The sequence below is a fragment of the Vanellus vanellus genome (assembly GCF_965231255.1).
Source record: "Vanellus vanellus genome assembly, chromosome: 9".
Lineage (NCBI taxonomy): Eukaryota > Metazoa > Chordata > Aves > Charadriiformes > Charadriidae > Vanellus > Vanellus vanellus.
Genome location: NC_138914.1, coordinates 16624784 through 16651716, shown reverse-complemented (window position 1 = coordinate 16651716; position 26933 = coordinate 16624784). Strand labels below are relative to the sequence as shown.

General features: G+C 36.9%; 1 protein-coding gene across 1 annotated transcript in view; it reads left to right on the top strand.

Annotated features, from left to right (window-relative positions):
• The window catches only part of CACNA2D3 (calcium voltage-gated channel auxiliary subunit alpha2delta 3), a gene marked incomplete at its 5' end in the record, with an annotated part of 465227 nt that overhangs the window by 297255 nt on the left and 141039 nt on the right, over window positions 1–26933 (top strand). Inside the window, 2 exons of the mRNA XM_082487543.1 lie at window positions 3087–3165; window positions 10292–10425. Of these exons, the coding sequence (XP_082343669.1) occupies window positions 3087–3165; window positions 10292–10425 (213 nt within the window). The remainder of the gene's footprint in view (window positions 1–3086; window positions 3166–10291; window positions 10426–26933) is intronic.

The window sequence follows — 26933 nt, the reverse complement described above, 5'->3', positions numbered from 1 at the left end:
AAGGCTGGTCTCCTTTTATTAGGAACACGGTGTAGTTTGGTTCTTTATAGATTAAAGCAGATCATTAAATATAAATCTCTCAGATGTATTCAGTCTCATCATAGGCTATATTTGAGCATAATTTTCAGGAAGATAAACTGTGACAGTGATTTACCCTGTATTTTGATCGTATAAATCTCACTGTGCCCTTCCACGTGTGTTTAGAGAATAAAGATTTTCTTTATTAATGCTTTTGGTAGCCATCAACAAAGCATAAAGGTACCGTTCTATGGTTTAACGCTGCGTTCTTTAGAGTCTTACAGTAGGATTATGCATGCTGTTTGATTCAGACTAATTAACAACACTACGCAATCAGTGTGTATACCTTTTAAATTATAGAAATCATGATTGAGTTCTATGTACATTTTATGTTTGAAAGACTGGGAAAAGTTTTGTGATTGAAATCTGATCTCTAGGCATGACAATAATGCAAAACACCATGTTTGCCTCGAAACAGGATCCGGCCATTAAGAAAATGGACAAAAGGGCAGTGAGGCAATATAGTATCACAACGGACAGTAAGGAAGGAAACTTTCAAAGGCATTTTAAAACTTCTTCTGTGGAAAAAAAAAAAAAAATCTATGACAACTTAATGTAGAGTTTGCATATTCTACAAATAATTTGTCTCACTGTGAGTGAGAAAAAAACACTAATTGAAAAAGACTATAAGAAATTTAATTCTATGATTTTTTCATTAATTGCAAATGAATTAAATCAGATGTCTTCATAAATTTCTTACATAATGATGTTTCTGTGTAAATAGCTTTCTGTGTAATTTAAGCACGTCTATTTTGTGAATGTGAGATCAAACTAGCTATTGAATAAAATGTTCTGTAGCATATTTTTTTATAGCTTTTTAATAATCATAACAGAGTTTCTGTAAAAAGTTTGGATAATGATGATTCTATTAAGTATACTGATAAAAAGAGAAAAGCATCTGATGTGGGGTTTAGTTGCAATTTTTCGTGTTACAATATGGAGTTCATAATTTGCTTTCTCATACATAATGATAGCACCATGTTCACAGCTAAAATTGTCAATTTCCAGTCCTAACTTAATCTATTTGTTTTATCTTCAAAATACACAAAATGGAGAACAGGCTATCCTATTAGAAAATCAGTGACATTTTGAATCTCTTCTGTAAAATATTGCTAATTTCCTAGAATCATTTAGGTTGGAAGGGACTTCTGAAGATTATCTTGTCCAACGCTGTGCTCAGAGCAGGTGAAGTTAGATGAGGCTGCTCAGGAACTTGTCTGGTCAGATTTTTAATATCTCCCAGGAGGCAGGTTCTGCAGCATCTCTGGGTGATGTTTTCGAATATTTTATCACCCTCATGATAAAAATACTTTTCCTTCTATCTGATCAGAATTGTTTAGACCTTCTTCTGACTTTCATCCCTTGCTATGTTGTCCTCTTAGAGACCTTCAAGAAAGAGTCTCTCCTCCAGTATATCAGTGTCTGTCTCATATGGGGGAATCCAAAACTGAGTTCGGTACTCCATTTGTGGTCTTACAATGGAATAGAGGGAAATAGTCACCTTGCATTCGTCTTGCTAATACGGCCCAGTATGCACTTGGCCTCTTTCGCTTGGACAAATCATTATAGGCATATGGAATGAGAGACATAAGCCTCAGCCTGGCAAAGGCTACAGTGGGCAGAATATTGGCTTTAGCAGTAGCTGTCAGGTGCTCTTCCCAATGCTCTTGCTGGGAGCTTAGTCGGATGAAGTGCGGCTCACTCTGCTCCATCTTAGCCAGCTATATCAGATGAAGGAGGTATGGAACAGTGGGAGATTTCTAGATGGAATATGTTCAGACCCAGGACGGTGATTTCTTTGCTCAGCGCACACACGGGTGGGGTTACAGACCAAACCCAAAGGAGGGGGCTGTGAGTGCCAAACAAACTTGTATTAGTGAGGCAGAGGAAGCTCTGGACAACATGCTCCTTTCCCATTCCCTGTTTATCTAGCTAAAACCCACTCAGTTATCTCTGCTGTAGTTTCCCATGTGTAGAATAAGGGTTGAGAGGAGAAGGTATGAGGTAGAAAATGCTGTCATAGGTTTACTGTGAGGACAAATTTGCAGCTGTTTCAAGGCTTGTAAGATAACACAACCCTGAACCTATCTCTATTTGATAAGAAAGAACTGAGAAAATGGTAAAGACAGAAATATTTCACTGGAAATTTTCATTTGCTTTCTAAATGGCAGCTGTCTGAAGCTGCTCAAAAACGCAATTTTGGATATAAGTATTATAACATGGAACTGTGGAGTCCAGAAAAACAAGTGTTATCATTTAGCATCTATCAAGTCCTACCCTGCATCCAGTGTTTCCAAAGTATGCCTATCTTCTCTGCCAAGAAATTTTAGCTGAGCAGAATTTTAAGGAAAGCGGCAATTTTCTAGGACTTGTGGACTGTATGTCTGTGTGCACACGTGTGCGTAGACCAGCTGCACAGATTTTGCACAGACATTTCTGTCTGGGAAATGTGGCAACCCTGCACATGATTCTGCAGTTTATCACTTGATAGCAGAAGTGCCACCTGTGGGTACCTGTCTAAGTTGACAAAGATACTGTGTCATATGAAACTTGACAACTGAGGGTAATTTGCTTGTCTGGTGTTGCAGATCCTTTATCTACAGAAGTATTTGCTAATTAAGTGCCTCTTCCTCCTCACCATATGGCAATTTTCTGAATTTATAAGTGCAGAACAGATTTGTCCGAAACATGCATTTTTGCCTTGTACCTCAATGGTTTTAGTTTATTCTCACTTACACTTTAAGCATAACTTTAGTTAAATGTCAGATATTAAAAACATCCCAAGAGATCAGCCATTCTGTTACACAGAACAAAAGCCACATTTTTTCATGAAGACATTACTGGCAAAGATTTTTTTTTTTTTTTTAACCTACTGTGCGATTTAACCTGTAATACTTTCTTAAAAATGTTCTATCCCTATGAATTACAGATCTATCTGTATCTGAAGTTCGATGGCATAATTTTTAAATGCAGTATTGATTGACTTGGTATTTGCATTGTACTTTCAGGTTCGTATTTTTACCTATCTGATCGGAAGAGAAGCTGCTTTTGCTGATAACCTGAAGTGGATGGCCTGTGCTAACAAAGGTTAGTTAACCTTCAACCTGTGAAAGCCTTGTTTTCAAACCCCTATTACCTACCCTTCCTGCATATCTCACCCTCCTACAGATACGGTGTCACTGACAACTAATCAGAGAGGATGGGTTGTTTTTATCCAGGAAAGGAAAAGTCTTATTTTGTAGCATACAATTTAAAAAACAAAAAGACAATTTGAAATGTCTTTTTTTCTTAAAATACGTATGAAGCTTTGAAACTACGTCATCTTAAATTTTTGTTCAGAGAAAAGCATTTGTTCTATTATAGCTGTTATTACTCAGTTAGAGTTAGTTTGATTCCTAAGAACATCGGGTGCAAGTCCTGTTGAGTTAGGCACGGTATCTAAACCACCAGACATCGTCTCCCTTGAGGAACTGACAGTGTAATTGAAAAAACAGTTTTAGATTCTTCAAGGGAGGAGCATTAAAACATGTAAGATGCTGAGATGCTACAGTAAAAATATTGACTAATATAAGCCAAAATGATTCAGGAAAAATAAAACAAAAACGAAACCCCAATTAATCTTCAGGTTTTCCTTTTTCTTTCCTCGTGGAACAAAAAGTTCTTTTTTTCCTTTGTGCCAAGTTACATTATGATGAATTGCATCAGGTGCTATCCATTTAGTCATTATTTCTTTAACTACTGTTATGTCCAGCTGATGGAAATTACTCAGTCTGAAGTCTTGTCTTAATCAGCTAATATTACACCATAATTTAGTTTAAATAATAGTATAAGAATCCTTTGAAGCATCTTTTTGAAGACAATTTAATCAACAAAATCTTTTAGCTTTTTAGCCCAGCTCTACAGATTCATAAAGATCTAAGTACAGCGACTCAGAAATTAGGACCAGACAATAGAGACTGCCTTAGCAGATCATCTGGTCCACGTCTTCCTTATTCCCAGAGGGAGAAAAGTGGTCACCTTTGTCATTCTTCAGGACTACTTTGTTCTTTTCAGAGCCATGTTGCTTTGAGTCAGAACCTTACTCGTATGAATCAACTAAACAGTTTAATGACTGTTTCTTCTATAATTTTTTTTCTCTCAATTTAATAGTTACAATACCTGCTCTCTGATAGCTTAAAATACAAAAATCTTCTCCCTCTAATCAGTAATTAAATACTTTTTGAGAGCTTTGAAAATCACAATTGGAAACAGCGTAAGTCATTATGTCAGCCAGTTTGAATTTAGATCTTTTTTTTCCTACAGTTTTCAGCTACAGCTCATCCGTTTTCTTTTAGTGAAATGAAGGATTACAGCACAACAGATGAGGAGTGTAGTAAAGCTGGTCTAAAGATTGGCGGAATGGCTGGACTGCAGTTTACTACTTGCATGGGTGGGCCAAAGTATGTTGTTGTCACTGAAGGTCAATGACCCTAAAATCAATTTTCCTTGCAGTGATTTTCCACTTGGAAGCACAACATAGATGAAGGCTGTTTGCAGGGTTTCCAGCTGACTGGACTGTGGACAGCAGTCCTTTCCTTCAAAATGGGTCACAGGGGAAATTCATACCACCTTGCAAAACGTCTTTAGCTTCTAGATTGTGATGGTGAAACCTTGAGAAACCCCAAGCATGTTTTTCTGTTACATTTTTTAGGTATTAGTGGGGCATATCTAGAGGGAGTTGGCTTAATGAAGCAAAACCCCAAACCATTTTAAATACATTACAACACTCAAGAACCCCAAATCCCTCTAGAGCGGTTTGTGAAATTTGCGGTGATTTACTCTTCTGTATCATAAGCAAGCTCACATAAAGGAGAAGAATAAAGATTTACTAAGGTCCTGAAGTGAACAAAGGTAGAAGTTTCTAGTGCTTAGCATGCACCTGCCGGATTTTAAAGTAAGCAGGCGCTACCTTTCCCTCAGCACTCACTTCCAGCAGGAAGCTGTGAAGAGAAAGATTGGGAGTTAAGGCGTTATTAACAAAACAACCAGGATGAACCACCTTTTTTCAGTAAAATTCTTTATTGTGTTAGTAATATGTTTTGCTTATTATTATTTTGAAAAAAATTTTATTATGGATCATCACTGTGGTTGGTGTATTGCAAAATGGACAAAGGAGCGGCTTCATCGGTACGAAGGAGCAGAGGCTGAGAAAGCCCGGAAGAGAAAAATGCTTTGCATATCGGCGGTCTGAGAGCCGCTCTCCTCTCTAACTGCCAGCAGAGGACAGATCAGCCCTCAGGCAAATTGTGCCCCAGCTGTAGCAGTTTATAGACTATTGTATTAGCAGAGGAGAGTTGCATACAGGAAGCCCCAGTCACATCCATTCCCATTATTAGCATGACCCCGGCACCTCCTGCACTGCGGGCTCTTGAGGGGGGTGGCAGGCGGCCAGTTACAGATACTGTTCACCTGCTTGAGAGGCCTCTTAGGTGGGGGGGTATTCTCCATGGGAGTTTTACAGCTGCAGTGAAACAATGAATCCCCTCCTTAGTCACTACCCAAAGAGGATTTTTAAATTCTGTTATTTTTATTAGTTGCAGGAACATCGCATCTATTTTGCACAGCGTCCGGGAAAAAAAGAAGAGTACTGCACTCCATGTAAAAATCCATTCGAGGCATTTTGAAAAGTTAGGAGTCTAATGGTGGATATTTTCGAGAAAAACAAGCCATCCAAAAAGATTGCAGGGACTGTGTAATATGGAAAGGCAGCCCACTTGCAGACCATAAGTGTCTGTCTTTAACCACATTATTATACACATTTCACGCTTGTCACTAGTAAATCTTACCCATTTCCTTCATGAATTTTTTTCCTGCTGGGGAGGAAAAAAAAAAAGGTAGTGCTGACTGTAAGGGGCTCTACGGTGGCATAATTCACACACCAGGGAGCTGAGAAGCAGGTGTTAGAATGCTAAAATTTAAGCACGGGTTTGCTGCTATTGCTTACATGGCCTCAGCAGCTGTGCTCAAGAACTTCAGAGCATGTCTTCATCTGGTGATTAAACCTTGGTATAGGAAGAGTAAGGTTTTTAAATCCATGGGGTACCTCTGATCTCTAGATAAGAGAGTTAAATTTAGCAGTGTAGGAAGCTAATTCTTGTGAGGTTTGGCGTTTGTTACACATAGCTACAAACGCATGAATCATCAAAAAGTCTAAATGTACAGTGAAAATGAACTTTTTGTAGAAACAAAGTAAATAGATGAACCATAAATTCACAGAAGATAGGTAAGTTTTCATTTTACATGGGTTATGAAAACTGTAAAATCATTGTAGACTTTTCTATTGTGAGCTTTAAAAAAAAATATTTATAAGGAGATTAAACAGACAAAATCTTGAATGCAAGAAAGAAACTCTTCCCAAAAATTACAAATGAAACCCACCCTGAGGTCACATTATAAAATACTTAGAGAGAGTCCATATTGTTGTGTCTTACAACACTATCTTCATCTGTCTTGTCTTTTACTTATCTTTAGCAGCAATTTTTACATTTCACTAAACTCAGTTATTTGAAGCAACCTGCTTAACAGAAATAAAATCTCTAACGCTCTCTTTCTTTCAAGTTTTCATCCATTGCAGCCTGATATATGATAAATCTGTGCAGCACAGATATGATTAAAAAAAAAACAGGATTTTTTCACACCACATTTTTTTTTCTTCCACTTGCTAACCTTGACTTCTTTAGCCGTCATACTCACTGGGCAGGGAGCCCTGCACGGCTAGCCTGCGACTACACGCGTGCCCGTATACACGTGCTGAATTCCCATCTGGCTGTTTCCAAACAGGATGCTCAGGGTAGACACAAATTTTCACTTGTCTTTGAGACCTTTATTTCTTTGCTAAGTTTACATGAAATTGGTTCAGACTTATTCATTATCTCTTTTAGTCTTAGGAAATTAGGCTAAAAACTGTTTTGTCTATTGTGCAGTTTAGAGCTGCGAGTAGGACAACAAGAAATACATGTTTGGTTTGTAGCAGGCTGCCTGGAGAGTTCTGTGTCAGTTGTGATGTCACAGAACGCATTCTCAGCAATACTACAAAGACAAATACCTGAAGTAATACACATCCGTATGAAAAATAGTTACAAATAAGTGCTCAAGTAGGTGTCTGTTCATGTTCGCTGTACCTGGTCCCAATGGATCCCTTCTAAATGAAGGAAAAGAAGAGAAGACAAAATTTCAGCATTCTCAGTGTCTTATAACACATGTAAACCTGTATAGCACAACACTGAAGTGTTTCAAATCGGGTTTTCTGTTTCTGTCTTTTTTTCCTTTTTTTTTTTTTTTTTTCAGTAATCTAGCTAAAGTTTTTCATTTGAAAAACTGACTTAAAAACATTTCAGGTGGCAATCAGAATGCATGCTTATTTTACAGCAAGGTATTCTTTACCTCAAAGGTAATTTATAGGCTGTGATTAAAGAATTTTCCAGGCATAGGTATCCAGGACCTTCTTAAATGAGTCTTTAAATGTCTTTAAGGTTTTGATTTTAATGAAGTAGGACATTAAAAAGCGTTAACTAATTGTGAATTCAACCTGTATGGGTAAGAAAATACCGCTTGATTAAAGAAGACCTTTCTATCACCTTAGATACAATACAAATTTTTTCAAGTAGTTAATCTCCTCTGAATTTTCAGGTGTTGTTTTATATGCTCATATATGCATTGAGTGTTTAAGTGCAGGTGTTGTGCTGTTGTTCACTGCACGCTACTCAGTGCAAGCAGATCTCTCTCCAACTGTACTTTTTCACACTGTTGTAAGAGAAATGCAAGTACTGGCATAACATGCACTGAAAAGTACATGAGCTGAACACAGCAAATAGGATTGGAATGGTGATGTAAGGTTGCATAGAAAACACTGAAACAAAACAGTGACTAAGTCTGCTCTTTGAGGATATCTAAAAACTTGTCCGTAGGGACAACTGAAAGTGTGTGTTTGGTGAAAGGAGAGATGAATGTACGTGGAGGTCCCTTGCTTTGAGTTTCCTATAGAGAAATGAGCAGAGTTTGTGTGCTCTTTCCTTTTAGTGTCACAGTCCTCACTTATAGCCGTTATGCACTAGTCTAAAACGGAGGAAGAGAGGCAAAAGGCTGATTAGTCTATTAGTGCTTCTGTTTAATTTTTCTAAATTTCTGAGTGGCCTGTGCTTCTGAGTAGGTAACTTGAAATGTGAACGGTGCTGAATATAGCTTCTGAATATTGGTTCTCTTTTAAGCTTTCCGAAATGAGACATAACAAAATTCGGGCACTCTGAAGTGCTTTAGGAAAATGTAGGTCATCACCTGTAAAATGAGTGATCCACACAGTTCTGAAGTATTTTGAATCCTTGATTAAAAGCATTATAAACCACTGTGTGTATACGTATGTGCATGTATATGTATCATTTATGAGGTTCTCTGTGTCAATAGCTCATATTGGCAAATAATCATATTTTGACTAGGCATTGACGTTTACACCAAATTAAAAGGACCAGACAATGAAGTGTCCCTTATTACTCACAGGATGGAGAAACCCATACTTTGACTTGGGAGACACAGCAGTCCCAAAAATGGAGCAGGGAGTATTTCTGAAAGACTAACGTACACATTGTTTTTTCCCATGAGTGTTCTAAGTGAATAATTCCTGAAAGTACACTGTAATTTTCTTTTTTTTCCCCACCATATACATAGAATTCCACTTTCGCAAGTACAGATTTACTAATTAAACTTGTGTCAATCTTTTTACTCTATGGCTGAAAAAGCTTTCAGAAACTTAGCCAAATCTAGCCCTGTTTTGAAGCAAGAGTTACACCTTGATAGGATATGTAGTAGTCAGTAGTCATTCTTATGCAACACTGGACTTAATAGGGGGAAAAAATTCACATAAATAACATTTCTTAAGCAGAATATTGAATATTTGAACAGCATTAATACTACACTAGGAATATTTGAGATCATAGTATAATAAAATTAGTTCTGAAAAAAAAAAACAACACCACCTTTGCTTTTTCTTATTAAGTTGAAAATTATCATTAAGCTACTAATACGACTCATTTCATTTTATAGATCTGTGCTATAAAGTCTGTTCTTACACTGTCTTAATTCATACGTAGGTGAAATGTATGTATGTAGAAACATCAATTTTGTACTGCGGGAATTTTTAGCAGGTGTATTGAATCAGAAAGTTCTAACATTCAGACTACAGAGCACCCTTGCAATCTTACCAAAATTGCCTGCCTATAATAAACACAGCTCAAAAGTTCTTTGCAGCTGCCATGTTTTCTGCTGAAGCTTAATACTCCGACTCCACAGAAGTTTTGATCTTGTCAAAAGACTAAAATTGTAGCAAGGCCTCTTTGATGAAAATTCCATATTGGTCTTTTCTCATTAAAGAAAGGGAAAATATATGAAGGGGAAGTGATGCATTTAAATGAGGCCCGATGAAACTATAGCCATGAAATTTGTCAGTCCTTCATCACCCTTGCATGATGTGGGCTCCAGATGCCCAGTTTGTGATGTATAAAGACGCTTGACATCTGAGCACTGAAAAGGAAGTGGTGACAGCTCAAATAGCTGTGGCCTCTGCTGTTCTCAATGCTGTCAGGTTGTAGGAGATGTTTTAAAGGATTAACAAAGCTGTGATCACTAAGCCAAGCAATTCTAGTTGTAGTCTACGTTTTCTATGACCTGCCGTTTGAAAATAACATATTGCTATTATCTGATGTTTGGTCACATTCTGTAAGGACAAGCATTTTAGAGCATATATGCAACTACTCGTTTGTTACTGTAGTTCTAATCTCTAATGTTTCTTGAAACTGGACAAACTGGATGAGACATTGTTGGACAAAATTAGTACCAGTTCTAACTTTTAAAGCATGCAGCATTTAAAAAACCCAACACCCAACTACTTAACATTAAACAACAAAAGTTTTCTGGAAACAGAGAGTTGAGGACAGGGAGTGCAGTGGTTCATAGCAATATTGGGAACCCAGTCCTTCAAGATTAGCCACAAGTTTCTCACACTTCTCTTTTCACCAATTACTACTTTGAGGCTGCTTCTTATGAAACATTCCTTTTTTGCATTTCTTCTTTGGAAATAAACAAGCAGAAAACATGACAGACATAAACCGCATCATGCTGCTTGTTGCAATCTTCCTTAATTTGTTCTGTCTGGTTTATAACTTGAAATTGTGTGTTTTCACAGGGTTTTTTACTCAGATCTCTACCTTAGCTGATGTTCAAGAGAACGTTATGGAATACCTCCATGTTCTTAGCCGACCAAAGGTTATTGACCAGGAGCACGATGTAGTATGGACTGAAGCATATATTGACAGCACTGTAAGTCTGCACGGTAAAGCATTTAATATAGACTTACTGCATATAATGAGGAATTAGGAGCAAAAGTGCTGTGGTAGAAACATGAGTTGTGCATCTGATTTCTGTTGCTGGAATGTGCCAATTCAGTGTAAGAATCAGGACTTGATATCTTTGTTACAAGTAAATAATTCAAGATTGCTGAACTTTAGCAGATATTTATATGTTGTAAATTACATAGAAAATAATTAAGCAAACATGAATAACGGATAATTTTAAAATTTATGACCCCCAAATGTACATTTGTTTTATTAATCAAAAAATGAGCATTGAACAGAAATTGATTAGATTGAGTAGCCATTTTTTCTATGTATTTTAAAACCAGGACAAGGAGAAACAAAAAGTTGCTTGGAAATGCTGCTTTGGAGGGAATTTACTTATCTCTGTTTCCTTTTTTAGAAGAACATATTAATCCAGTCTCCCCCCCATTCTCTTTCTTTTGTTGAAACATAAGGATGAGACGAACAGAAACTACCTGTTACCGCTGTCCCTTCAGGGCATCCCATGAAATGGGGAGATGGCTAGGAAAATCTCGTTATTATTCACTTCTGGCTTTTATATGCTTGAAGTAATCAGTGGGTTGAAGGGAGTTTGTGCATTTGCTAAAGAGAGTAGCAGGAGGAGATGCGTGTAAGTGGTGTTTTACTGCAACTCGTCTCCTGGTCCTTTGCCTCTGAATCTTGCATGTTAAGTGTTGCAGACAAAATCTTCCTCTTTTCTCAACACCAAGTCCTCCCCTTAACCTACCAATAAAAGTACAAAATGCTGTTTCAGAATTAATTTTATACTTTACTATATCTTTCATCTGTTAATCTGTATTTCTTTGATCATTGCAGGGAATAAAATATTCAGGAAAGTTAGTCTAACTCTCAGGGATTCTCTCGTAGGTTATGGAGAGACTAAGGAAAAGGAACAACTTAATGTTGTGTGAAATATTAAGTGAATACAGCAGGGGTGAGTAAATGCAAGTGAACTCAGGAACACTAGAGGGAGCGTAGAGAAGGAATCTTGAGAAAACAGGAAAATAAAAAACAATGGAGCTGCTACATTCTTGAATAAAGGAACTGTTTAAATCCAAACAAAAGCTGTTCTACTGCAATCAAAATAAAATACTTCCAGGTTCTGCTCTTTCTCTTCTTTTCTCACTCTCTTGACTAAGGCTAATTAATGTCATTATACATGCACACATATATATATGTGTATATATACATGTGTATATACAAACGCACTCATATACATACTCATATGTACACATGTATTTTTGAGTGTCTGAAAACTCCACTCAGGACTCTAATGGGTTGGGTGGTATTAGAAAAGATTTAAAAATAGAATACCGTTGTCTGCTTAGTTACAAACTACCTTTCTTCTCCCTCCTCCATCCTCCTCCCCTCAAAAAAGCCTCATAGACAAAAGAAGAGGATAAATTAGGGTAGTCACATACAAAACTCTGGAAATAGCAATGAAGGGAACCGTGTAACAAACCAGATGTGCTTCTGCCTTAGCTAAAGCTGCTTGAGTGCTATTTTCAGAGGCGAATTCACTGCCCATCACAGTGTCTTGGCATTGGAAGTGCCATCTAAATAATCCTCTCAATCCCATAACTTGTTGATTTTCACAGACAGTTTGTGTCCCTGCTCTTCCGTGGCTGCTGCTCGGACCTTGCCAGCTTAGAAATAGTAGTGTATTTCCAGACAGCTTAAATGTTCTTATCATCCAGCTGTGTCTCAGCGGCCACGGATGGATTCTCAGGGCTATACATACACGGTTGTAATCAGTGTGCTGTGCCCTAACAGCGTGGAGTGTACTTCCCCATCCCCTTCTCACCAAGTATCAGAGCTAATTGGCCAGCTGTGCTGTTTCTGAGCGAGCGACATTAGGCTGGAACATACTAGGATCCAGACAGAAAGAAGCTGTACAGGAATAGTCTTAGGATACAGAACATTTCCCCTGATGCCCCAGACTGTTCTCATCCAGTATTTGTGCAGGACAAAGTCATCTGTTAAAGCCAGAGTTAGGTCATTTAAATGTTTGATACCATTTAGGAATATTCCCAGAAGAATTTTGCTGCTAAAATAAGGCATCTAATTCCTGCATCTGTTCACCTTTCCTGTAAGAGGATGTCTGCAAAATGTTCGTACAGCCGCCTCTTCAGCCTGCCTTTGACACTCTGAGGTGCTTCACTTACTGTTAGGAAAAGAGTACGGCATTTATAGAACTGGAAATCCCTGGCAAGATATCAAATGCAGAAAATGTAACATGGAGGAACCTGCATGTATGTCAGGTCTCTGTTGCCTTTGACACTGTCAGGATCACACCTCTGATAGTTGAAAGGATTATAAAGCAACTGATACCGGGCCTTTCTGGGTGACTCCTTGCTTCACAGGCAGCTGAACTGGCTTCCTTTTTTCTGCCCTTAGACTTTGATCTCTCCCCAGTGTTTCCTGCCTTTTTGAAGAGGTAACCAGCCAGCTCCTAGGGTCAGCTTTAGTTGCCCTCCATCAGAAAAATCTTTGTTTCTTCCTTTAAACTCAGGACTTTGTGTTGGAGACATTATCAGTGACTCAAACCCTCATTTCTTTCAAAAAAAAAAAAAAAAAAGGCCTTTTGACATAGGAGTGATGTAATCTTAAAAGAGATGTTGCTGACTCTCAGAGAAACTTAACAGATTTCTGAAATCATTTGAATTTAGGTCTGTGGAGAGCTGGGCTGATTCCTCATTCTACTTGGTTTAGTCATTCTCTTGAGAAATAGTCTTAAAAAGCTTGTCTTAGGTTAATTCTAAAGTCAGCTTCAGAGTAGTTGAAGTGCTAGACCTGTAATAGGCTCTCTTGTAGCTTAAGTGTTGCTAAAATGTTGGGATTGACGTATGTGATATATGCCAGCCAGCATCTAGTCTTCTGATCCCAAATTTCGCACCTTTCCCTAGGCTTGGTCTCTCTTCCATTTGTATTTCTCTAGTCAGCAGTTTGATAAGCACTAGAAGCGATGAAGCTTTGTTGGATCTGTGCAATTCTATGGGAAAGCGTGTTTGGGCTGTCAAGAGTGAGGGGACAGGCAGATGATTCTTGATTATGGGGTCTAATAGGAGAAGAGATTGTCTTGCTACGTGTTCGTGTCCAGCTGTATAGCCCAGAGGTGCTCTAAGGGCTAGCTTGGGTGCTTGCAGCTGGGACGTGCGTACTGTGAGCCCTAGACCTAGTGAGGTCTGGACAGCACTCCAACAGACCAGTCTCAACGTAACATTTCTGCCTCCAGAGTAGCTCCCATTTGGATCTGATATTGCTGCTTCAACATCACTGAGGCCTACGAGTATGTAATGCTTGAGAAAATAAAATACTTTAAGGGGTGCTTAAAAACAGAGTTTCTAATTGAACGCTTCCAAAGGTACTCTTTCCTGAGTAGAAAAGAATTCTGAAAGTATTTCAGGGAGGGAGGAAGGGAGGGAATAATTTAAAAGTGGCCAATGACTTCTTTTAAGCCTGTGTGCATCTAGAGCAAGTCAATACAAGTGAATATATTGGGGGGGGGGGGGGGGGGGGGGAGGAAACTTCCCTGGGCATCAGAATAGTCAAGTAATGTATAGAAGTAGTCTTTTGGGATTCTGGGTAATCATCTATAAAGCACAGAAGCCCTTAACTCATTCTTATGGTAACATCTGGAATGTGGAGAAACATTACTTTTTGCTGCAGGAAATAAAGAAAAAAAGACCAGACCGGACCCTGAGTTCCCACAAGCTGTTTAAAAGCTTGTGATTGAGAATTTGTTTATTGGGGCATATAATTTGACCTACTTGGACCTTTGTTGACTCTTCCTGGTGAAATTTGTTTCTCATAAACGTACCTGAATATATTCTTCGGATCTAATGCACGATTGAGTTCATCTCCTTCAGGCTATTAGTTTCCAGCTGTGAGCAGATACAGGCATACGTTACCATGTTGGCTCTTTTCAGTTTCCAATTGGAGGATTCCTTTGCATAAAAAGAGCAAATTATTGTTTCATTTAATGTTTTGAGATGACTGTCTGGTGCTTCGGAATTTAAGACTTCATTTAAAAAAAGCATTCTGAGTCATTACAGGTCATGATTCGTCATAATATCAATGGTGAGTGGTTTTTACTCTTTATACCTTTCTTCAGTGTTAAACTATTATACGTTGATGCTTCATTTGCGTTATCCCCACTTTCTTGTAGACATATATTAAATTATGGATTTCAGTGCAATTCTACAATTGCTGTTAAGAAAAAAAAATATAACCCTCTTTTCTTTCTCTTTTTTTTTTTTTTTTGATGCAGGGATTTTTTGGAAAGATTTTTTCTGACCAAGAGCCTGATACTGTGCTAGTAAGGCAACCTGTCCATGAACTTTATTTCCCTTTATGGGGGCAGTAAATTGAGGTAGCTCCGCTGAGCTAAATCCTAGACTAAGTGTTTCTAAAATGCTTATGGCAGATATTACAATTACATTATTACATATATGATCAAACAATTTCAATTTATTCATCTTCATCCTTAAAAAAAATAAATCAAGTACTACGTAGGCATACTTTTTACTCTGGTTCAGGTTCTTTGCAGAAATTCAGTAGGAGGTATAGGAAGCTCACGCTTCTCAGCTGTCACATCAAAATCCAAGTATATGGAAATTTAGATTCTGGGATGTAGTTCTTTGTCAAAGGATGAATTTTGAGCCAGTTTCCAAAAAGCAAGGGAAGCTGTATACCTGAAGTCCTGTGTATAATGTACAGAGATAGAACAGAAAGGCCTACAGACTGAAAGCTATTATGCTGGCATTTTTTCCATCCAGGAGTTTCTGGTGAGGTATACAAATGCTGTTTAGCGTTTCTTCCATTCGCACAGTTTTCTTTGTGTTCAGTGCACAGAAGACCTTTTATGAAGTAACAAAAATTAAATAGTACCCAGTTTCCACTAGATTCTATTCCCAGAGACATCTTCAAATACTTCTGGTGACATGAGTTAATTGTGCTATTATAATAAGTGGGTGTAATTAGCATTTTTATCACAGTGAGAGGTTCCCTGGGCCTCTATTTCAAAACTAACTTCTAGATTGTAGTACTAGTATGCATTAAAATGCATCAGAGTATTCAGAATGCTCATGTAAGTCTACAGCAAGTAAATATTGGTAATCGCTGCAGAACTGAATGACAGGAAATGTCATTAATCGGCAGTAATTATTTTTTTTTCGTGTTTTAAAAACTAGAAATCCGTGTTCCTTTTTCTCCAATCCCGCTTTGCACTTGGTTACATGCTCTAACCCTTCCTTTGTGGCCAGCATCTCTTAATCTCTAGTAATTTACAGCTCTTTATCAGAGAACGTCATCACTGCTGACTGACTCTGAGGTTCCCATGAGAATTTCCTTTTCTTGCTTTGACATTTGAGGGTTAGGGAAGGAAAATCCCATGCATGGATATCAGGCCTTCCATCAGGTAGGTTTGTTCTTAAAATAAGGTTCTTCAAGCTCTTCTTTATCTCCTACAGATCTGCAGTGGTCTTTTGAAGACTCTGATATGGGAGAAAAAGTAGAAAGTAGCCCAGGGAATGCCTTCTTATCAGCACTTCAGTCTGGATTAATTCTCCTGGAAAAATATAGCAGATCTGACCATTTAATCTTTTTTGAAGCTTCTATAAAAGCATGATTGCAGTTTGAAGTTGCAGACCATCTGGTCCAGAAATTTTGGTCTGCTGTATTTGCACTGGGGATCTTATAGGTCTGGAACAATGCTTGAAACATTAACAGTGATGATCAATGCAGCTACTTGTACGCACAATAAAAAAAGATTAGGCACATATTTATATGTAGGTGTGACATCCCTTTATGCTGATGATTAGCGGGCTGTCTGCGCAAATCTTCATTGACAGTCCAATAAAAAAAAAATCTTTGAGCCATGGCTTTTACAAGTTCTGTGGCCCAAAATTCCTAGTTGCCATAAAGAAGTATTGTCGTTTTCTCCTAAACAGTCTAATCTGTTTGTTTTACTGCTGGATCCAGAATAAATGAATTACCGTTAACAACTTTAACTGTTTCAAATTCAGCAAGATCTGTGTCAACTGTCAAAACATAATGAGTGCTCCAGATAGTAAATGAATAAACGTCTCAACTGAATAGAATTAATGCACTCTCATCTTTCAGATGCAGCTCAAAATACAATGGATGTTGTTCTTTTTTGTTAGAAAACGCACATCTGATTTACTTATGTTAGGCAGCAGTGTGCTAATCAGTGCAAGGAATGCTGTGCCACTTAAATTTGAGCTTAGAGCCCTTGCTCACAAACCAGTACAAGAGTCACGGCGCAGTGTGTCCCAATAAAACACCTCTGAAATGAAAATCGGGATGTGCGAAGGAAAATGAAGTCCATAATGATGTATTGGGAATGAGGGTACTTTAAATAAGAATGGTTTGTGCATTGTTCCATGCAAACACAGCATATACACACAAAGACATGCATAAACATAGATACCACCTATGCAGAGGTATGTATGTATATGTGTACCTTTCAGCTTTTGAAGTAAACTACTTCGTTTGATAAATTACATGTTTGCTTTACTCCACTGCTAGTGCTGGAACTTATGCTATTAGGGCAATTTTCAGTGATTGCATTAAGCATAGAATATTACTACAGAGAGCTAATTGCTAGTTGTCAAAGTCACTAGAAAAAATGTCAGGAAATAGCAATATTTATTTTAATGAATTAACACTTTTCATGTGTATCGCTGTATATGGTATTTGCACTATAAAATGCTATATGCGATACATCAAAAAGATGTTTAAAACATCAAAAACAAAAACAAAAGTCCTGCACTTAAAGAGGAACATAAAATTTCCTGCTGGGGATGTGGAACATGGAATGCCATCTGTATTATATGGCACTGAGAAAACTGATTATGTTTGGACCTCTATTTCATAGCAGATGGGTTCATTAAATTTAATAGCCTCCAGAGCCTTTAGAAACAGTGTTAAAAACATGTGGAACATGCTGAGACACTTCACTTCTCGCCCCACAGTCATTATAACTCTGGCACAGACTATAAATATTACAGTACTTTATTTCCATTGAAATGGATTACTATTATAATTATTTCTCCTAGTGTACGTTTACATGAGAAATGCAAAATGCAAATTGTAATTTTTCAAACTTTGAGCTATGCAGTTGATTTCTTTAAATGCATTTTACAGTTCTTTGCACTGGGAGGCTTTGATATAGAACTTATTTTTATCTTCTTCCTGAGCCGTAAGCATGCAGCTGTAATGCCACAGCAAAGCTAGGTCTTGAGCAGCTCTGCTCCCAGTGTGGTGCAAATAAGACAAGCATTATGTTAGACCATAGAAGGAAAATCAGAGCAGTGTTTCATCTTGGCTTTTAGCTATACATTAATTCTGTTTTCTGGTATTTTATATGATAGGGTAACTACAATTTGACCTTGGTCTCTATTCGTCTTTCATCACCGGAGCACAGAGAGATGAAATATCTAATTTCAAGTCAGAGTGGTTCCTGCAGAAACATTGCTTTAAACAGAGTAAAAACTCATCTCTTTTTGAAATATTCTCAAAATTTGATAGCTAAAGGAATATTTTAGTGCTATTTACTTTTTGATTTTAAATGATGTTTCAAATGAGAACAGGGAAGTTGTACCACATTTAAGTGCTTTGGCATCTGTCTAACATTTTCCTCCTCTTCATTTACACATTCTGATGTTTAAACTATATTACTTTCTTCTGAACTTTATCATATTTGATCAAGATTTTTTTCAAAAAACAACTCAGATTCCCAATAACCATAATAATCTTGTTCTTGTAATTCTCAGTAATGCTCTTCTGTTGCCCTTTCCTTTCCTACAAAATGCTGTGACTGTCCACACTGTCTTTTACGGTTTTCTAAGGTCTTTAGGTTGTACTGACCAGGTTAATGCAGATTTCCCCCTTCTTCACATCACTGTCTTCAACACAAATTTTGTCACTGACCATTGCTGATATTATCAAGACCCGCAAATTTTAATAAACCGCTAAAGTCCTACTCTGGTAGATGATGTATGAGGACAGGATTAAATAACAGTAGCTTCCTCGTATAGTTTACGTTCCAAGTAATAGGTAAGAATCACCAGTTCCTTAGAAAGGGCAGATAGTGTAAGGACACAGTAAGACCGTATAGGTCAACACAATAAGCAATTATTGGTCTATGAGATCTCAAGGATGAAGGGCAGTATGTGCAAACACGCACAAATGCATGTTCAGTTATATCAAACTGTAGTGTCCACTTATACAGGGCTCCCACACAAGTGTTCTTTGTCCAGGTCTTAAGAACCACGGAGTCCTTGCTTGCTTTTGGTTAAGCTTAATTTCATGAAGGTATTTGGGCAATCCAGTATTTACAGCTCTTAATAGTGTCTCAAAGTGGTTACATTCATGAAACACAATCTGTGGTTAAATTTTGGAAATCAGAAAATTCAGTAAGGTTTGAATGTTAAAGGAAGACGTTTTGGTGTTCTGAGAGCTGTCAAGTGCAATGATATTACGTTAGGACTTTGTCATGAATTGTTAAGCTTTTCTTTGCTGCAAACATGGTGTGTTTTGTGACATGATTGCTTTGCACCAAATACCTGTTTCTTCTTACATGAAAACTGATTGGATGTATGTGAAAAAGAATCCATAGAATGACATGTGTCTGTAGGTTTCGCCTGCTGGATGTTCTCCCAGCAGTTACTATATACAAATTACAGCGAATTGCTCTGCTGTTGAATTTGATTAACAGGCATATTCATGCCAAAAGGGTATTGGTCTCGTTTGCAGACACCTGCACACTAGAGATAGAGCAGCTCGGGACCATTTCCAGCTGCGGTCTGCCAATGACATACAGTGCCTTTAGGTGAGGGGACAGAAAAAGCTTTTAATTTCCAGCTTGTCTCACAGGGAATTTTCTGGTTTTGTTGTGACACGTAAATAAAATCAAAAGGTGACAAGTCACTAACCAGAGGGAGAATTTGTTTCTAGATCTCTATATGCTATGGTGAATCCAACAATTAGGAGGATATGTCTATTCTTAGTGAAAATAACTAAAGACATTCGCAGCTGATAATTGTCTGTCTTTGATCTTATTGCCTCAACTCTGAGTGAAATAGAGTTAATTATAAGGAAATTGTAGCTATTTTGTCAGATATATTACCTTTTTTTCTGTCTGATTTTGTCTTTAGTTTTCACATAGCACATTTTTTTAGGGTAAATGATAACGTAGGAAAGCAATGAATTTAATATAATGTACTAAATCCCATCCTTTGATCTCATATATGACATTCTTTGACTTTCTGGAAGAAAGAGGGCAGTGAAGATGAAATATACTTTATCTGCACTGCTGGAGTAAAAACCTGAAATAATAAGAAAGACTTATTAAATTATTGGTGCCAGTCGAGCTTTGCTGCAGTGGCAGAATTCAGTGCAAAAAGGAAAAGAAGAGGAGAGAATAAAAGGAAATTATCTTTTTTGTCTATTGTTCTGCAGATGTTGAAGATGTTAGTTATTTATAGCTCTCCTTTTTGTATAATCAGGAGATTGCACATACAACTCAGTCAAGCACAGAATACATTACACACATTAAAGTTAATGTTTATCAGAGTCATTATGACTAATATTTACTTTGAAGTTAGTAATTGCTGGAGAAATTCTTCAGAAATACACTTTATTCTACAAGGGATAATAGGATGTTTCCTACTGATGTTCTTGCTGCTTGACAGCAAGGCGTTCGACCTTTCTCCGCACCATTGTATTTTCTCAGATCAGATCTTTCCACGCAAGCCTGTCCCTTAACGATGAGTTGAAAGATGATCTAACCAGTTGGCAAATGTATGACCTTCAGCAACACCCGTATCAGCAGGAGAAAGCTTAGAACACTTATAAGTGTTTTGTCTGGAATTTGTAAGAGCCATTTTGACTGCACTGATAGCAGATTTTTTGGGAAGAAAATGTAATCACCCTAAATATTAGTTTACATTGCCTAGTTCCATTAAAATCCCTAAGGAGTCTATACTAAGGGTTGACACAAGGAGCCTACAGGGCCATTCCATTTCAAGTCTTCTTTTACAGAACATTATTTTTTTTTACAGTAATGTTTATTTAGTGGCGCATAAATACTGCAGTAGAATATGCATTAGCAGCAGTATACTAATACCAAGGAACAACACCGCTTACAGAGCTTTCTAATGTCTTTTTGTTCTGTTGCAGCCAATGACCTCGGTGTAGTAAAGGCTTCAGTTTTCAATATTGTTAGGTTTATTCCAGAAAACTGTCAAAAAAAAAAACCCAACCAAAAAATAAACTGCCTAAATCAGCTGTATGCTTGCATTCCAGGCTGGTTACATTTGTTGATTATTCTTCTTCATTAATTTACTCTGCAGTAAATCCATTTATAATCTCCATTTATGTACCTGGAGTTATACTTATGTAAAACAGAAGACAGATTCATTGTATTAAATCTCAGTTTAAGGGGCTTGGATTATATTTCTGTTGACCAATGGAACAATTCTAACATTTTCTTTCTTGGATTAAAGCCTCAAAAATTCAGGAGTTACAATGAACAGCAAGTTGCCTTTATATGAAAGAAAAGTTTAATTTTTCTTCCCTCCTTCACCTTGTCCTTTTTGTGTTACAGTTCAGGTTAATAAAATGGAGATAGAGTGAAAGCTGATTTTGCAATAATCAGGTTTTTTATGTTCACAAAATTTTTGCTGTGTAGCCAACAACAAGATAATGGGATTTATCACATTTTAGGTCCTAGCATGCCTAAAAAAAGACCTTAATGTCTGCAAAAAGTTCTAGCTCTGAGATAGCGGAATGAATTTTGAGACCTTTCTTGTGAATTCTTATAGTGAAGGAGTGGTAAAATTTTCTTAACCTGCTGGATAATGCAATAAGGGGAAAAGAGCAGAAGGTGATGAGGAAATTTGCCTCAGGCTAGGTTTCACAAACATTGGATTAAATAATGGGAAAATGCATATTTGAAATTAACTTAGATCATCTCGAAATGCTCTCAAATTCATGATCCCCCAACAAATGAGAGTCTTGGCTCTCTGCCATCAGGTCAAATTGGCTTTTAGGAAGCTTTGCACTTTCAAGCTATGCAGAGTAACAACAGAAAGCTTCTCCCAAAATAAAGCAAGAAAAATGTAGCTCTTTCTACAGAGTGAGTGAATCTTTAGAGATCCCGATGAATTCAACTTGCAGTGTGAAGAGTCCATAAAATCCTCCATGGCTTTTTTGATAAAGTGTAGCTATAAAATCTCTGTGTAAAACTGGAATGGGGAGATACATTAGCTACATACTTACCAGAATGATAGGCAGAACTTGTTCCTCAAAACAGAGCTAATGAACAAGAAGCAGCATTGAATATGCCACTTTAGCATTTATAACGCTGGCACTAGCCAGATCTGTGGTACCAACCTACCCACAAACTGATATAAAAATATTATAGACAAGAAAAGGAACGTATTGTTAGATTAGGAGTTTATCCAACTAAGAGATTTCACAACGTTAAATGATGGAGCATTTTCTAAACTTAAAAAAAAAACCCCACTTTGTTTTATCAAAAAATTTCAAAATAATGCTTGTAACAATTAGAGACTTAAACCTGCCCTCTGATATTGTACATCTCGGTTAGCTAATAAAATCATTTGTTTATGCGTGCGAACCTGAAACACACATGTTTCTAATTTGGAGACACATGATGGCCACCTTGCTACTAGAGAATAATATTTTAGCATATTGGTAACTTATTTCCAAAATACACATTGGACATTTGATTCTCAAATGTTTATACAAAGCCTGGACACAATTTTTCTGGAGGTTTGTTTTCAGGGTTTAGGGAGTATGCTTCCTTCCCTCACAAAGCAAAACAGTACATTTACACATCTATCTGAGCTCAATTCCTGGATTTCTGACTGCAGCTTTTATGCAGTATTTTTGCACGCAATTTGTTCCTTCTTTTCTTTATGCTTCCTCTGAACTTTTGCAGTGGATCCATTGGTGTTTTGCCATTTGAGAGTCAAATTGATAAACAAAAGAAAAGGTGATTCCCTTTGAAAAATTGTTTGAAGCTTTTCATTTAGTAGTTGTGCACGAGCTGCCTTTCCTGCTGCTTTCTAGTGCCCTTGATCTATTATCATATCTGTGGGTTTCTTCTTCTCAGCGAATGAAATTGTGCTAACACTTTTCTGCCTTCTTTCTTCCTTTAAGTTGTTCATTAGCTCAAATAATCTTCTAAGCCTACGGTATCTATCTCATTATGCCCTCCAGCGTACTGCTCCTTTCAAAGAGGTTCTGGGCCATTGGTTACTGACGTAACCTTCAAGGTACTTTGTGCTAGCTAAAACCAACATTTGTTCAAGAGTTTTGCTCATTCAGAAGCGATAATTGGGAAAAAAAGCATAAAATACAATAATTATTGTGAAAGGCTTTTAGGCAACTAACAAAGCAGATTGTTCCCTCTATAAAAACATTCACTATTTTAATTCTAAAAGGTAATTTGTTCCAGCACTTAGAGGCCTGAGCTGGTTCCAGTCTTTGCATCAGACTTCTAGAATCAGCTAGTTGATTTAAAAATATTTTTGGAAGGACTTGTTTCTAAGCAAGTAAGAAAGAGTAAGTCCATTTAATTGCAACCTCCTGTCCCCCAAATCCTGCTCCATTTTTCTTTGCTCTGACATTCCTAGAATCTTTTGCATCCCCGATTCATGTTCTTACAAGATCAGTATAGTCCTCTAGTTATCAAAAGCCGATAGATTACTTTTATTGTGTGTAACAGTTTCACTAAAGAGATTCTCAGTGCTGATTTTTTCCCTATGCCTGATTCTTCTGGTCTTTTTCTTGCAGTCATTTGAAGTCAATCCATAATTTCCCTGTTTTTCCCATGTGTTTATGTGTTAAACATTCCACGGTAGTTTTGCAAGTGCCTTGTTTTGTCCTGGCATTAGGCAAAGATTTCCTTTTTCAGTTACAGGTTTATTGTTTTCATCGTAAAGTAAAAAAAATAAACAACTGCAACAACAAGAAGCTTAAATAAACATAATGGAAAGCAAAATCATTCTGAATCAAATATTGTAAATGGTTCTGTCAGTCCACTGATGATGTCAGAGTAGGTTTTATACAGAATACAAATCTTTTTATTATTAATCCTGTGTCCTCGACACAAGATGATACATAAACCTTTTAATAGGTCGGGTTTGCCTTCATACCTGTAAATAGTGTCCCCTGCAAATAAGAAACTGTTTACTTCTACAGGAAACTGCTAGACATGAAGTAATTTACAATCTGTTTCTCCATTGCATGTTTTGTGTTCGCAGTCCAAACTGTATTGATCTTGAAACGATGCTGTTTACATGTAATACAGTCAATGTCAGCAAAAGATTCTTCTTCCTTATTAAATGCACAATTCCACAAGGTTAAACTGAATGTCTGGTATGAATTTTGCTTAATACAAACTTCCAAAGCTAGGTCCTAAAAACCTTTCATCGTCGTAGATTCCTTCACTCCTCTTAGGTTGCGAATACTAACTACAGCAAGGAAGAAAGGATTCTCAGATTTCTAAGTTGTACCACTAAAATGCATGGATTGACTGTGAGAGTAAGGGAGAGGGACAGAGAGTAAGGGAATGGAAGCAGAGTCTTGCAGTTCTGGCAAAGTAGCACTCTGGACACACAGAAGAAATGGTACTTTGAAAAAAGATGGAGAAAAGAGTGGTTTGGGATGATTCAACTAGGCACATTCTTATAGCCATTCCCTTTTTAGAGCATGTTGGATGATTACAAAATAGATTCTAGAAAAACACATCTCTCTTAGAAGTGCAATCCCATTTAATACAAGCAGAGTAACATGCTAAAAATCACAAACACAATTAGTAAATCTAAGTTTTAGGAGAAATTCTGACACATTCATTAAGTCAAATATACTTTCATCCCTCCTCAGAAAATGGTTATCTTTAGATGTCGGTCTTACATTGCTATGTAGAGCAAGTAAGGTTTAATATAGACTAAGATCAAAACCCCACTGAACTCATTGCAGGATTCTCAATGACTCTAATAGGTGTTGGGTAAGGCTCGTTTTGTTTTTCTTTGAGGCCAGCGTGGATTTTATTGTGGGAGAAAGAGGATGTGTGTCTCTCTCCTAAGAGGATTTATGATTAAGAAATTATTTTTGATTTCTAGAAGGACTGTCAAGGAATTTTCTCTTTTTCCAAATATGAAAGGGCATTTATGTGAGAATAGATGAATAAATGAACAGGTATACATGCACCTATCTTCTGAGGTTCATTCTTTTTTCCTTCCTTCTCTTGCCCCCCTTCCCTCTCCCTCCCCTAGTGTTTCAGAACAAGTCTTTACAGTACAAAGACCTTCTTTTGGTTTTTTTTTTTGGTTTTTTTTTTTCTTTGAAATACAGGTATGACTCCACTCCCCCCCCCCCCCCCCCCCCCCCCCCCAGCTCTTGTTTTACTACAACGCAGCTACTATAAATGTTTCTCTGGGAAGGATTTTCTTGCTGTTATCTATTGCCTCCCTAACAGTCTTTCTGAATGTCTCATTTAGAAATAATTAGCATTAGCAATAATTAAAATGACACTGTCTGTCCTTCTAGGGGTGGTACAAATGCTAATAAATACTGAAGAGTATATACTAAAGAGTATATAAGGAGAAAGAGCCTAACCATATAATTTGATGCCATTTAACATGGATGAGAACCAGAATCTTACAAGTATGTTGGATGTCATATTATGTGTAATGATGTTCAGTTTTAGAAATTTCTTTTCCTTTTGATATTATGAGTAAGAGTAAGGCTGAAAAAAATGCTTATTTTCTAGAATGTAGGTGTATTGTTTTCAGTTCTCATGTGCATATAGATAAAATGGACATTGTATTATTGTCTTGCACAATGTGAACTCTCTTCAGTGCTCTTAAGGTTGAATAGTACATGGTTAACGGGAGTGTAGCATGAGGTGTTTTTTGTTTTTTGGGGTTTTTTTTGTTTTTTTTTTTTTTTTTTTTTTTTACCAGACCTTAGAGGTATGATCAGAAGCTCTTTCTCAGTTTCTGCCTTAGTTCACTTCTGCACCCTGTTCTGGCTTCCCTGGTTATACTTTTTGTACGTATAAAAGCTTTTTGAAGGGCTAGTATTTAAACGTTCAAGATAAATTTGCTTATAAATTGGAGTTTGAAAATTCTGTTCCTAGAAAAGGGACAGGGAATGGTTATCATTTAATAATCCATATTCAGCTCTTAATCCACTTACCCACACCTTTCTGGTGTACAGGGATTCCAACAACTTTTCATCTTTTGAATAAAAATTTTGTGATTTAAATTGTGAGCTTTCTAAACTGTTTGTGGTGCTTTAGCAAATCGACTAATGCTAAAAGCAAGTACAGTCAAAGAAGTTACATAGTAAATACTTTAAACTAATAAAATTAAGAGAAAAATATTAAAATACTGTTTTCCTGTATCTTCAAAATTTTACTTAAATTAGATACTTTATTGTAGGTATTACAGTTATTTTCAGTGTTTTCTGTATGAGATAAAAACACTAAATATGCAGATTTTAATGTAAATTGTGTTGCTTAGCATTACATGATGTGTATCTTAACACCGTTAGTTTTATTTGGAGTTGTCTATATTTAGAAAAATATTCCAATTCTATCCATGAATGTTTGTACCGTTTTTTGATTAGGAAGGAAATACCTGCTATACCTACTATGTAACAGATAAAAGAAAAGTTATATCAATAATTTCTACAGGGAAATCTAAATATAGTAAAGTTTATACTTAATATATCTTTGCGTCTATAAACAGAATTAGCTATGGACATCTATTTTGCACTAACAAGTTTTTCTTTATTGATGTAATAGTGAACGTAGAACTCACTCCCTTTCAACACATATGCCTGAGGCCAAAAATTTGTTCACGGTGTGTAGAATGTTCGTGGAGTGTCTGATATCCTGAATCAGTTCTGCTACTTCGATCTTTAGTCATGTGTCTTTTAAAAAATAATTATTTATTACTAAAGTTTCTAACCAAACTCTGGGTAATTTAAATACAAACTTTCCTGTAAATGTTTTGTATTCATTAGAAAGAGAGAGCAGTTAGTTTATGCAATGAAAAGAATCACAGTCACAGACTCAAAAAATAACAGTCTGGAAGGGACCTCCTGTAGCTCATCTAGTCCAACCCTATGCTCAAGCGGGATTAGCTGGAGCAACGTTGCCCAGGATCGCATCCAACTGGGTTTTGAACATCTCCACAAACTCTCTGGGCAGTGTGCTCCGGTGTTTAATTTAGCACTTTTACAGTGGAAATGTAAGAATATTTGAGTATGAATTTCTTTTCTGTTAACATCAACACAAAGTTCAGAGAGCAGATGCAGACAGATATGATTTAATTAACCATTTTAAAAGTTGAGCATATTTAAATTTTTTTGGTGTGTTAGTGGTTCTTA